The 12,597-nt window shown below is 48.0% G+C and overlaps 6 protein-coding genes across 6 annotated transcripts; 1 reads left to right on the top strand and 5 right to left on the bottom strand.

The window, feature by feature from the left end:
* Window positions 1-14: 14 nt before the first annotated feature.
* On the bottom strand, window positions 15-2,270 carry N7487_007350 (DNA polymerase epsilon noncatalytic subunit; the record flags this gene model as incomplete). The annotated part of the gene is made up of 1 exon (XM_056875080.1): window positions 15-2,270. One exon carries the CDS (start codon window positions 2,268-2,270, stop codon window positions 15-17), a length of 2,256 nt encoding a protein of 751 aa, XP_056727268.1.
* A 421-nt stretch (window positions 2,271-2,691) lies between these two features.
* N7487_007349 (SHNi-TPR domain-containing protein) lies at window positions 2,692-4,110 on the top strand (the record flags this gene model as incomplete). The annotated part of the gene is made up of 2 exons (XM_056875079.1): window positions 2,692-3,759; window positions 3,829-4,110. 2 exons carry the CDS (start codon window positions 2,692-2,694, stop codon window positions 4,108-4,110), a joined length of 1,350 nt encoding a protein of 449 aa, XP_056727267.1.
* A 314-nt stretch (window positions 4,111-4,424) lies between these two features.
* Window positions 4,425-5,123, bottom strand: N7487_007348 (yippee/mis18 family protein; the record flags this gene model as incomplete). The annotated part of the gene is made up of 1 exon (XM_056875078.1): window positions 4,425-5,123. The coding sequence occupies one exon, from the start codon at window positions 5,121-5,123 to the stop codon at window positions 4,425-4,427; it is 699 nt and encodes a 232-aa protein (XP_056727266.1).
* Window positions 5,124-5,538: 415 nt separating this feature from the next.
* Window positions 5,539-6,420, bottom strand: N7487_007347 (ornithine decarboxylase antizyme; the record flags this gene model as incomplete). Its single annotated transcript, XM_056875077.1, has 3 exons — window positions 5,539-5,755; window positions 5,828-6,191; window positions 6,306-6,420. The coding sequence occupies 3 exons, from the start codon at window positions 6,418-6,420 to the stop codon at window positions 5,539-5,541; spliced, it is 696 nt and encodes a 231-aa protein (XP_056727265.1).
* A 941-nt stretch (window positions 6,421-7,361) lies between these two features.
* Window positions 7,362-9,400, bottom strand: N7487_007346 (cleavage polyadenylation factor subunit MPE1; the record flags this gene model as incomplete). The annotated part of the gene is made up of 4 exons (XM_056875076.1): window positions 7,362-8,653; window positions 8,710-8,810; window positions 8,867-9,164; window positions 9,229-9,400. 4 exons carry the CDS (start codon window positions 9,398-9,400, stop codon window positions 7,362-7,364), a joined length of 1,863 nt encoding a protein of 620 aa, XP_056727264.1.
* A 1,192-nt stretch (window positions 9,401-10,592) lies between these two features.
* Window positions 10,593-12,381, bottom strand: N7487_007345 (imidazoleglycerol-phosphate synthase; the record flags this gene model as incomplete). Its single annotated transcript, XM_056875075.1, has 3 exons — window positions 10,593-10,682; window positions 10,742-12,184; window positions 12,259-12,381. 3 exons carry the CDS (start codon window positions 12,379-12,381, stop codon window positions 10,593-10,595), a joined length of 1,656 nt encoding a protein of 551 aa, XP_056727263.1.
* Between the last annotated feature and the right edge of the window lie 216 nt (window positions 12,382-12,597).

Raw genomic sequence — 12,597 nt, 5'->3', positions numbered from 1 at the left:
TCGTTCCTACTAGGTTAACAGCGCTCTTCTCTGATCTTCCCCCGGTTGCGTAGCACATCGTACTCAACCCATCTGGCCATGGGAGCACCACCTTCCGGTAGCAAGCGCCCGGGGTTCATAACATGACAGCCCTCGTAAGTCATGCAAAACGGTGCAGCCTCGGGGTCTGCAAGTACCAATGCGGTTGGCAGCGGGTACAACTGCAGGGCTGAGGCATGGTCCCATAGGACGGGCCGCAATGGTAGCGGAAATGGGGAAATTGTTCCCTGGTCCAGGATAGTCTTGACGAGTCTGCGGGCCATTGACGCTCCAGACGAGGCGGTTGCAGCCTTGGTTCCCTGTTGCTGGCCCATATCTTCGATTTGGCTCTCGCCCTCGGCAAAGACCACATCACCGGCAGTAGTGCTCGAAGGTTCATGCATTGTAACATCTGACTCATTGTCAAGGGTGGTGTTGACAGCGCTTCGTCTCAGCCTTCCCGATATATCATCTCGGAAGATGGCGATGTCATGCACTGGCCCGAACCACGAAAGACGTGCCGGATTTGAAGTCCAAATTGCATCGCCTGCGGGTTCGGGGGCTTGTGACCTATTCAGCTCTGAGTTCGCCGTAGCAAATGCGCGTCTGACTCGAGAGGTGAACAGTTCCGGGATGGGTTGTCTTGGTACTGTTGAGGCTGCACCAGCAGAGAATGCCGATGCCCAAGGATCATTATCACCGGGCACGAATACAAAGGTCGAGTGTTGTAGCAACGCGGGGAAATCGGACAAGACCAGCGCCAAAGAGTCAAAGTATTCCTTGTATTCGATACTCCCGGCTCGGCCACCTCCGCTGATAATAGCTTTCTGCGAAAAGTTACCGATCAAGACAAAGGCTTGTGGGCGTTCAGCAAGAGACAGATCATTGTAGGTGCTGAATACCTTCTTCAGGGCGTCCAATGTCTTCATGTTGTCTAGATTGACTTCGCTCATGATAGCGACTTTGAGCCTGGTTGTTTCTGGTGCTTCCTGGTCCCCTCGTAGGCATTTTTCCTGGATTCTTCTCATCCGTGCACCCTGGGCACGTTCACTTCCCAATCCGAGAAAGTCAACCCATCCAAATCCACCACTAGAACTCAGCTGTCCGCTGCCGTGGCTGTTGCTTGTTCCTAGCGAGATATCACGTCGCTCACAGGGAGGTCCGCAAATTGATATACCGACAAACTGGCCTCCGATTGCACCTCCGATTCCTGTATTTCCTCCCAACGCAGCACCTTTTACCATCTCTTCCTCTTCGTATATACCATCGACAAGCACAATCATGCCTGGTGCAAACCACGCGCCATCTTCGGGTATCATTCGGGCATGGCTCAAGTCCAACGCTACACTTCCAGTCAAGTCCACCAGGGACAAGTCTCCAGTAGGGGAAATTGCAAGCAATCCTAATAGTAGATGCGAGGTTCCACTTCTGCCGAGCAAATTTGCGATTGGCGTCAGTTTATAGGATTGCCGGTGGGCAATATTGGACGAAGAACGTTGCAGTGAAGGAACACCCGCGACACCCAATGAGCTTTGAAAAGATTCATTGCGGAGCAATCGCTGATACACAAGATTGTATCGATCTCGGAATAGTGCAGTTTTGTAAGATGGCGATGGAAACAAGGATGGCTTTGACTTCAATGCTTCGAAGTATTTCTTGTCGACGTTATACGTCAAGCGCGGAAGATCAAAAGCGTCGATCACCTTGAGCCAATGCCTTGGGTGAAGTGACAGCTGTGTGTCGTCTTCCTCGGTAGCCCCTTGTTTAGAGGTATCACCCGCTATTTCAACCCGTCCATCATCTACACCCAGGCTGGATGCCTTCAAGGAACCATCTTGGGAGGTCGTTTTCCCAACAACAACCCTTCCACCACTCATACTACCCTCGAGGGTTTGCAATATTGTCTTTAGGGATGCTCCTTTCCCTTCCTCAACAATTACGCCTCCGCCGGCTCTTTTCCATATCTTGGCAACCTCATCCAGAACTCGTTCTGCTAGGCCTTCCTCGCGCCATCCCGAGCCACAGTTCTTGCCCACAAACACTGCTAGCGTTTGAAGCGCAGATGATGATATTGTGAGGTTATGTTTGCGAGTGAATGTTCGAAAGGCTACTGGGCGTAGAGTTGATGGGGGAAGTAAGATTGGTAAAATCGAGGTTTTGGAGGGAGGCGCGTTTCCCTTGGGTATTCGAAATGGACGTGCTGGTGTTCCAAACGCAGGCGATGACGAAGGAATAGGGTCCCCTGTCGCCATTCTGAAGCGATCAGGATGTCGCGGTGTCGAGGCGTCCATATTGTCTCAATGTTTCAAGAAACGCGATCGAGATAAATTTGGTACCGGTTCCGAAGCTCAAGCAAGATTCAATTCAGAATAGAAAAGGCTCTGGTAAAGATTCAGATAAAATGCATAATAAGAGGGGGGAAGGAGGGAGGAGACAGAGAGAGAGAGAGAGAGAGAGAGAGAGAGAGAGATCCAGAATTCAATTAAATCAAAGACGCGTGACACGCGCGCCGGAGCTAAAGCTTCTTCCAATCTCTTTCTCTCTCGCTCTCTCTTTTTTTTCCACTTCACTCGACTCTCCTACTTTGGTCTTTTTTTTAATTATTAAGACTATCCTTTTCCTTTCTCACTCTGTTTCTTCTTTCAAATACTCTTCACCAAAATCATATTCACCATGGCTAATCTACAAGATGTTCAATCTCCCGTCTCGGAGCAAGAGAAACGAACCCAACTCGATGACTTGATCGCACGGGCTGCTGCAAAGGATGCGACCAAAGATCATGACTCTGCCTCCGAGTTGTACTCCCAAGCTACTGAACTTCAGGCCGAACTCAACGGCGAATTGTCCCCCGAGAATGCCGATTTACTCTATGCCTACGGAAAGTCGTTGTACAATGTGGCTGTGAGTAAAAGTGATGTGCTTGGGTCCAAGGTAGCTGGAGAGCAGCAACCACAATCCGGCACCGCATCTTCAACAAATACATCTTCCGCCGGATCGAAATCCACCAGTGATTCCCTTGTTCAAGACGCGATCGCCAATTCTATGACGAAAAAGTCGTCTTCCGCCAAGCACGCAGAGAGAGAACCAGAGCCCACAGAATCCAAGCCATTCTTCCAATTTACGGGAGACGAGAACTTTGTCGACTCCGACAACGAGGATGAGGAAACTGCTGAGCAAGCCGAGGATGAAGAAGAAGAAGACGATTTCGCCAATGCCTTTGAGGTCTTGGATCTTGCCCGTGTTCTGTACCTTAAGAAGTTGAGTGCTGCCGAGGAAAATGACGGGGGCAAAGGAAAATCGACTGTGGTGTCCTCGGACATCAAGCACATCAAAGAAAGAATCGCAGACACGCACGACCTTCAAGCTGAAATTTCACTGGAAGCAGAAAGATTCAGCGAAGCGGTTACTGATTTGAGAACTGTTCTCGAATTGAGAAACTCGCTATATCCTCTGGAAGATCCCTCTGTTGCTGAATGCCATTACAAGCTCTCCCTCGCCCTCGAATTCGCATCAGTCCAACAAGGCGGCGAGGAGGATGGCAACGATAAACCCAAAGTTGATGAAGAGATGAGGAAAGAAGCCGCCACCCAAATGGAACATGCCATTGCGAGCTGCAAGGTCCGAATGGCCCAGGAGGAGAAGAAACTTGAGGCCGAGAAAGACGGGGATGAGGACAAGGCAACTGCGACCAAGCGAAAGATCGCCAATGTCAAGGAGATCATCACCGAGATGGAACAAAGGGTAAGTGATTCCTCTCTCGTCTGTCTTTTCTATATTTTGTTCGAACTCGTTAATAATGAAATAAACCAGCTTGTTGATCTGCGCCGACCACCTGTCTCAATTGAACAGAATGACCAAGCCAATGATGCTATGCTAAAGGGTGTTCTGGGTCAGATTATCGGTCAGTCCGCGACGGACCAGAAAGCTCAGCTTGACGCAGCTAGCAAGGGAGCAACAGATCTGTCTGCCTTTGTCAAACGTAAGCCTGCAAAGCAGGCATCCCAACAACCTGAAACTGCCTCAAAAAGGCCTGCTGAGGAATCTGCGGAGAATGGCTCTAAGCGATCTCGCGTGGATGATGCTTCTTCGTGAACAAGGTGGTCTTGCATCCTCTGACCGAACCGGAATGTTCTTTCTTTCTCTTTTATACATACTAGAACCCATCTAAATTACCAGGGTGTTAATGAATTCAATGAATCGGATCCCGTGCGATAATGCCGGACTTTCCAAAAAGAAAATAGATCATAGATCACGAACTCTTGTTCGCTGGTATTATAATGGATTCTTATCTAATGGGAGAAAAGAAAAGGTAGGAGGAAAAGACAAAGACATCAAGGTTGCTCAAAAGGGTATCATGTCACATTATGCAATGGCCCACAGGATCCATCCCCCGGATTTTCTATAGCTTATGAGATTCCCCACATCGCAGGACGACGTTTGATCTCACGGTTTCTCCGACGTGCAGCAAGTCCAGGGCTCCATATTCCGGCGAACAGGTCCTCGCACTCATCTTCGTCCTGGCTGTCAAACTCCGTATCTGCTGGGCTAGACTCAATTTCATGTCGGTGATCGGCTTGCATAGTCTGATTCACACCGGGTGGGGATTCCCAGCATGAAGAGGCGGCGATTTTCTTAGTTTCCAGAATGAACTTGCCGACCTTGTACCGCTGTGATTCTTCTTCCGCTGCAACATACTTCCAGCCCAGGACACTGTCACAGAATGTGCAGCTAACATCGCTGACTGTATGTGCTCCCGTAACAAGCTGACGAGGAACTGGACGCTGCAATATCGTATTGGGGAGTGAGGCTGTTGGTGAAGACGAGGCGCTGACCGACACAGCAGTGGCTACTGGCTCCGCCGACACAAGATAGGCACGGCCATGGCGACCTGTGAACCCTTTGCTGATAATTTGGGAGGTCCAGCACAGATGTGAGGCACAGCCTGCACAGCGCAGATAGGAAACATGACCGTCGAGATACTTCTCGGTCTTGGTGTTTTGGGGTCTATGATCCGTTGGAGAAAGCCCCGCACTGCGTTTTGTAGAAAACACAGCAGGAAGGAGGAATTTGGGGAACTGAAGAGATTTGACGCGTTCCTTCGACATTTTAGGAGATGTTTAACCAGAAGTCTTCACTCTGATAGAACCTTAAAAGGTTTCCCAAGGTTGGGAGTGATGCCCAAGTCAAGAGATGAATTTAGGTGAGGTCATCTATGACTTATCTCTTATCTTATCCGTGCGGCTTTTTTTCCCGCAAAAGCGGGGGAAAGTGACATTCTCATTAGAACAGTAGACATACATTATTATATATACTATATCATATAGTATATAGAATAGTATAAAGCACAATACACATGAAAATTAACTGGAAAAAAATGAAGCGATACTCGATACTCGGAATAAGATATTTGCCTTGCGCAACAAGCTCAAGCATCAAGATACTAAAAGAAAAAAAAAAGGGTAGGGGGGAGGTCCATAAACTCCAGTCCAAAACGATGTAAGCGAATCATGGATGCTATCGCTAGACTTCAGCAACCAAGAAAAGCCATCTATTACTAAGACATGACCCTTGGTCACCACGTGAGACCCAGGGTGCCAAGGTGGTGAGGTTGAATCCACACCATCCTAGACTTCGCACGAGCTCCATCTCATCAGTGCGCTGGGAGCGACTGACACAGGCAACTATTTGCGAGCACCCAAAGGTAGCAATATCGGCAAGTTCAAACAGAGCAATCAAGCTGAGGAAGAAGGTCAGCGGATGAATCAAAAACACATGGAGGCCAGCCACTAAAAACAAGGGGTGTGCATACCCTGATTTGAGGCCGTGTTCAAGTGCACGGTCCTCGAAGAAGACGAACAATGTCCGCTCCTTATTGTGTTCAGCCACAAATCCGCGGTAGATAGCATCACCAGAGTAATCCCACACTTCTATCCATAGCTGGATTCGATGACGAGGGTTCCCGACTTGATTTGACTGGATATTTTCGAACGCATCCATCCCCAGTGACTCCTGTCCCACGGAATTCCTCTCACCCAGGAATGTCGCAGACAGTCTGTCACAGAAGAGTCTCTCACACTCTTCCGGGATGTTATGCGCTGCCTCCCCCCTTGTACTCTGGCTTATTTCCAGGCCAGATTCGTTCCGCGCGGGAATCGAGGATGTCGTGGGGAGGACTTAGAAGAGACGATTTAGTCCCCGAAGGGACCTCAGGGATACCACTGTACCCCTAAATTTGAAAATTAGATACCGAGCAACATTGATGCGATTTGGCGTTACGAGGTACTTACCGGCACCCAGGGTAGTGCAGTAGTGGAAGCCGTGGACCTCGGAGGTCGACGACTCAGCACTGTAGCAAGTAGCGAGAACAGTGCTCTGGGAGTCTTGGTCGAGGAACCGCTGCATTTGATTGGAATTACTACTGTGGTTATTCATATATTTCGCCATGATAGTCGATCTTTCAGGTAATTGTTCTGGGAGGGATTTGATGGATGGTTGTAGGTCAAGATATCGAACTAGATCGAAATTTGAAATTTGAAGTAAGTGGAGAAGACACGATGAAGACGGTTGGTTTTTTTTTGGAGTGATAAAGAATTCGAATGGTCTTGATGTTGAACCGAGGAAAGTGAGAGAAGTTGGATGGTGTGGACGGATGTGGACGGTGGAAGTCGAGACGGTGTGAATTGGGCGATTTTCCCCAGTCACCTGACCCTCTCTCTGACCTTCTCTCTCCCTCTCTGTCTCTATTCTTTTAACATATGGAACTATTATTTTGATTCTATTTCCTCAATTTTTCTCCCATTAACTCTTATTATTCTGATTGTTTCGTCTCGTATACATGATTTCTAGCCATTCAAATCTATCAAAAGTGTGTGATCAATACCAAGTTCTAAAGTGATCGGAGTATTAATGCCTAACGGAGAAAACAGTAAGGAACAGTGTCGTTTTTTACCACCTTCATAATACACCTTAAAAGATATATAGAAAGACCACTAAAAAGACATGAGAAGGTCGCATAACAGGCCGACCATTCTTGTTTATATTGATTGAACAGCTAATGCTAGATATTAATGCATAAGCCATGTCAGGCCCTAGGGGGAGTGCGTAAGAGAGAAATAATTCAAGGTTGGATTATTCTTATTGCAGCTATGGTAGTAGTAGTACACATTCTGAAGAAGGTTAAAAGAAAAAAGAAAAGAAAAGAAACCTCCCAGGATGACATGAGAACGAGAAAAACACATAAAAAAGAAAAAGGGGGAAAGCCGCTCTAGATAATATGCATATTCACAGTGTACTAGGAAAACCATAATGCAAATCCATATAAGCCATGGTCAGCATTTAGCTATTCAGAGCTCCCTGTAATCGCTAGGCCGAACTCGTCGGTTTCTAGCCTGATGACGTTGCGGATTCACAGGTTGACGGAAATATGGTGAATCTTCTTCCCGGGAGTATGGTGTGCTGAAAGCCGTTCGTTGCTGATTTGAGAAGTTGTTCATTCCAGAGTTTGGTCCCTGGAAGCCATTCTGGGGCATGGGGAACATCATTGACGGGTCACCATTGAACATATTGGGAAATCCGTTGGGCATACCACCATTGCTTTGATCGAACATTCCAGCTTGAAGGGGATTGAAAGGCATGTTCATGGGATTCCACCCCGGGCCCATGCCACTGGGAAAGCCATTGGCAGACGCCATCGCCATGGGATTCATAAACCCCATGGCTTCATTACCGAATCCAGGAGCTGAGAAAGGCATCATAGGCATGCCTTGCATTGGTCCAAAGCCGTTGAAGGGCATCTCCTGATTATTAAAATTGGATGGGGCAACACCAGGTGCACCGTCTTGAACGCTATTAGCCTGGGTCGGAACATCGGAGTGACCGTCATCTGCCTTCTGTTTCTTTGGCACATTACCCAGCTCGGGGTTTACGGTTTCACTCCGGCTGGTAGGCTCGTCCTCGGCAGGTCTTTTCTTGGATTGTGTGGGCGCTGTCTCTTGAATTTGATTGGGCGGGCTCTGCTCTTTGTTGGCGGAAGATTCCTTGGCTTCAGTTTCGGAGATCTCGGGGACAGGAGTACCATCCGGGCCTGCAGGGATCTTTTCCTTCTCTTTCCTGGCTTCAGCCTTGTCGGCTTCATATTCCTTAATTTTTGATGCCGATTCATCATCAGGAGTGAGGTTATCAAGTAAGACACCCTCAGTAGCACATCCCGGGCAAACAAAGTCACTTTCAATCAAGGCATTTGAAATACAATCATTGCAATATGTCCTCTGGCAACATGGTGTCTTTGTTGGCTCTAAAAACATCCTCTTGTCAATTGGACACTCCAGACCTCGAGCTTGCAATGCTTTGCTCTCTTCGGCTGCTGCTGCTTCGGCTGCTGCTGCCGCCGATGCCTTCGCCTTCTCTTGGTACAGTTCCCAGGCTGCTTTGTCTGGCTTTGCAATGACAAAATCACCATCAGCATTCACCATGACCCCGGTATTCCTTGAATCTTCAGTAGAGCCATCGGGGGCCAGAGATTCTGGTTTGTCGACTTTGGTTTGAAGTGAGCGTGGTATGCCAGTTGATCGCTTGACTCGATATTTGCCGTCAAACTTGGGGTCGTTATTCGTAGGGCATGCTTGGATCCAGTGGCCTACGTACAAAGGTTAGCGGTCTGTGGGGTATGATTATTGAGCTAGAGGTGCATACCTTTTTCCCGGCAGCGATAGCAAAGATACCCTGGAGGCGGAGGGTGGTCGGGTACATTGACGGGTTTCCCTCTGCCACGACCAAACGGTACGGGTGTTGCACTAAATGAAATCAATATCTCCAATATAATCGAGAGTCCGGTTAAGAGTGCTCTTACTTTGCCATTTCTTGTTGTTGCTCCTGCCATTGGCTAGCCTGTAGGTTGAACAGAGCGTTGATCTTCTCTTCTTCTGTTTGTGCATTATTGAGTTCGAGGACGTTGTTGTTCACGGATTGTCCCGTTCCGGGTGCTACTCGGCTCATCGAGGGTTCGTTGCGAGGGGCACTGCGAGCATTGACTGGCATCTTGCCTGAAACATAACGAGCAGCACCGCCCTTCCCAGGGCGCGCTGCTGGCAATCGGCGGGCGATCACGGAAGTTGACCGAGGGATTATGGTGGTGTCATCGTCGTATTCTGTTAGATGTCAGAAGAATTCCTGTTAATAAGGAGCAAATGGAGCAAATTGGAACAAACATACCCTCTCTGGTGTCCTCGTTGTAGATCGACAGCTCAAAATCACTCCCATCGCCCAATCTACTTTGGCTGATAATCTCTCTTTTGAGCTCAAAGACCGAAATACCAGTGCCATCGAAGGTGACCCTTGAGGGTTCTTTCTGGGACTTGAATTTGAAATGAACGGACGATGACATTGTATTCAATTTGGGGGGGGAGGTGATGCAACAAAGATGGCCGCGGGTGTATTAAGACCCAGATTTAGAGGCACCGCCGCCGTGTACAGTGAGCAATAGGGGATAATAGAGGGAAAGAAACACTCGTGAGATGAAGTGAAACTGGTGTATCACCAGTCACAACAAAAAAAAAAGAGGTCGGGAAACAGATTTTATCTGCTCAAATGACAGAGAAAGCACGAGATATTTTTTTAAAAAAAAAAAAGCAGAGATCAATAGACCACTGAGACAATGGAATGTGTGAATGAATCTTTTTGAATGCTGAATGGTGAGTGTTCAGGTCACTGCATACAAATGGAGATCAAAGAATTGATGAATACGATGATCGAAGGAACACTGGCGCTGAATAAAAAAAGGTGTATTCTTGGAAGAGAGATTTGATGGTCTGCCCCGTCCTTCAAGTGATTCGCAGAGCCACCCTAGCACCCTGACCTGTGTGATTGGACCTATCTGGAGATCCTTGCAGACACCAAATCCAGTTATAGAGAGACCCTGTTAGGAATGAGTAAATCCACTGTCAAACAAGCGCTGGAGACCGTATCGCAGATGTCAGGTAATGTGGTTGATCACGAGACAGTGTCATCGAAGGGTAAAACAGAAGGCCAAAATTTAGCAAGAGGGGAGTTAGGAGAAATAATGGATGTGCGGGAATGGTGAGGGTGGGATCTGGGGGTTTTTTTTCGTAGCACCGCAGGCTAATGACTGGGGGAAGGAGAAGGTGAAGTGGCAAGTGAGGAAAAGTCAGATGATTTGGACGCTGCTTCCACCGCCTTCTAGACCGCTTTTGATCATGGTTAGAGTTACCACGTGACCTTCTGGGCCGGAAACATAGTTTGTTATAGTTAGTTGTACAAAGTAGTTAGTTATGTAGATTCTGTCTGTATCTTAATTGTTTAATAATAATTCTAGCACTATCTACTATTCTCTGTGGCACAGAGGCCCTTTAAGTATCGAGGGCATGGAATTCATCATCAAAAATATTGTATATTAAACTTTTTTTTGGAGGGGGTGAACTTCATTTAAACTGTATACATAGTAATCTTAGTTGATGAGCTCCATCCTCATGATCTCTATCCTCTATTCTCGTATAAAAACATAAAAGTTGCAAAAGATGCCCATGTGAAAACATCACAGCTTCGACGCAGCCGAGTCTTTAGATCTCAGCCTCAAATTGGCGGACCAGGAATCCCTCGGTTTGCAGGTGGTCTTTCACTTGAGTCACAGTATATTCACCGCGGTGGAACTAGGACAGGATTAGAAAGTCTGTTGCAAGAAAAGATAATTGGAAGAATATGAACTTACCATTCCTGCTCCCAATGCTGCATCAGTGGTGGTTTTGTTGAAGACCTCTGCAAAGTGCGCAGGTACTCCAGCCCCACTTGAAGCAATGACGGGAATCTTGATTGAAGCTTTGACATCTCTGATCAATTCTAGATCAAATCCACTGTTGCTTCCATCTTTATCAATGCAATTCAGAAGAATTTCACCAGCTCCCATGGCCTCGACAGCCTGCACAAGCTGTTGCACATCGATATCGCGAGTTTCCCTGCCACCTTTGACGGTGCACTGATACCAGCAGAAACTTTGCCCATTTGAGTTGGGGAACTGGGTCTTAATTGTGTGGTGGTGGGTGTCTTCTGGCTTATCCACATATACCCGCTTGGGGTCGACACTCACCACAACAGCCTGTTTCCCATAGGCCTTGGATATCGTCTCGATTGCTGTTTGGCCACTCAACTTCTCACCGGCGTTGTAGTAGTCCTCAGCGGCAAAGACAGAATCGGAGCCAACGCTGACTTTATCGGCTCCGGACTTGAAATACATCGTGGCCACATCCAGAGCAGGGACCCGGGTGCCATCAGTATCGACGGTGTCTTTGATTCCTCCGCCAATGGTCAAAGGCACAAAGACCGTCTCAGATGTTCGTCGCAGAATTTCAAGCATGGGCGTATCAGCAATAGGACAGTTTCGGAAAGAGGTGATATTCAAAAAGGTCACTTCATCTGCTCCTTGCTCGTAATATTTCTTAGCCATGTCAACAGGCTTACCAAGGTTGCGAACGCTGCCGCCAGCGTCTGCTCCACTCTTCTCTCGGACATCATATTGGTCGCCCTTGGTGACAACCAAGTCACCAGAGTCGTTTGTCCGAACGTCGAGGCACGCAATAACGCGACGAGTGAGCCCATTTTCTTTGCCAGTGACCAGGTCCTTTGAGAGCGACTGGAATTGATCGCCATTCAAGAATGCGCGTATGGCTCGTAGCCCAGCCACGCCACTCTTCTCCGGGTGAAATTGAGCGCCAAATATGTTACCCCGACTGATAGCTCCGATGAACTCTTCCTCACCGTATGTGGCTGTAGCCACCGACCAGCCATCACTTTCCAATACGCCCGGGTTGTAGGGGGCCGCATAAGAGTGGACGTAATAATACTTGCTGGTCGGCCTCAGACCATAAAAGCTTTCGTGTTTTGTGCCATCAGATCCAGTGTTGATTGCGGAATTCCATCCAATGTGCGGTACACTCTTCGAGGTATCGTCGAATTTTTGAATGCGCATAGGAATCACACCCAGCCCTGGAACGTCATTGTCCTCCTCTGAGCCCTGGAAAAGGGCTTGCAGACCAACACAGATTCCCATAAAAGGCTTCCCTGCTTGGATGTGCTGTCGGATAGGCTCCAAGAATCCTCCTTTCTCCAATTGGGAAAGACAATGGCCAAAATGGCCAACGCCAGGGAGTATCAGTTTCTAATATTCCATGGTTAGCAATGGCACGATTGCGAGCCAATCATGGTGGAATTGGTCCGGGGCCTTTGACTAACATCAGCATTCTTCACATCCTCCGGGGATTTAACCCATTCGACATCATATCCGACTTGGTTGATCGCATTGACCAAGGAACGGATGTTTCCCGCAACATAGTCCAGCAAGTGGACAGTAGGCATGGCTGTAGGGACTTGGGCCAAAAGCACACTGGTGATCGCAGCTAGCAGCGGGTAAGTAAGGTATTGGACTATCGAGGTTGAGCTACCAACACAGTAAAGAATCCAGCGATAAAGACCGTCGAGGGGTTCTTGAGGACCCCGCCAAAATTCGCACGCTGAGTCATACCTTTTTTTTTTCTGCCAGACAAAATGCGGAGAAAAGAGGTACATTGGGGT

The sequence above is a fragment of the Penicillium crustosum genome (assembly GCF_028827405.1).
Source record: "Penicillium crustosum strain IBT 35664 chromosome Unknown utg000003l_segment0_segment0, whole genome shotgun sequence".
Taxonomy (NCBI): Eukaryota; Fungi; Ascomycota; class Eurotiomycetes; order Eurotiales; family Aspergillaceae; genus Penicillium; species Penicillium crustosum.
Note: the sequence above shows the minus strand (reverse complement) of the source record. Positions and strands in the feature narration are given on the sequence as shown.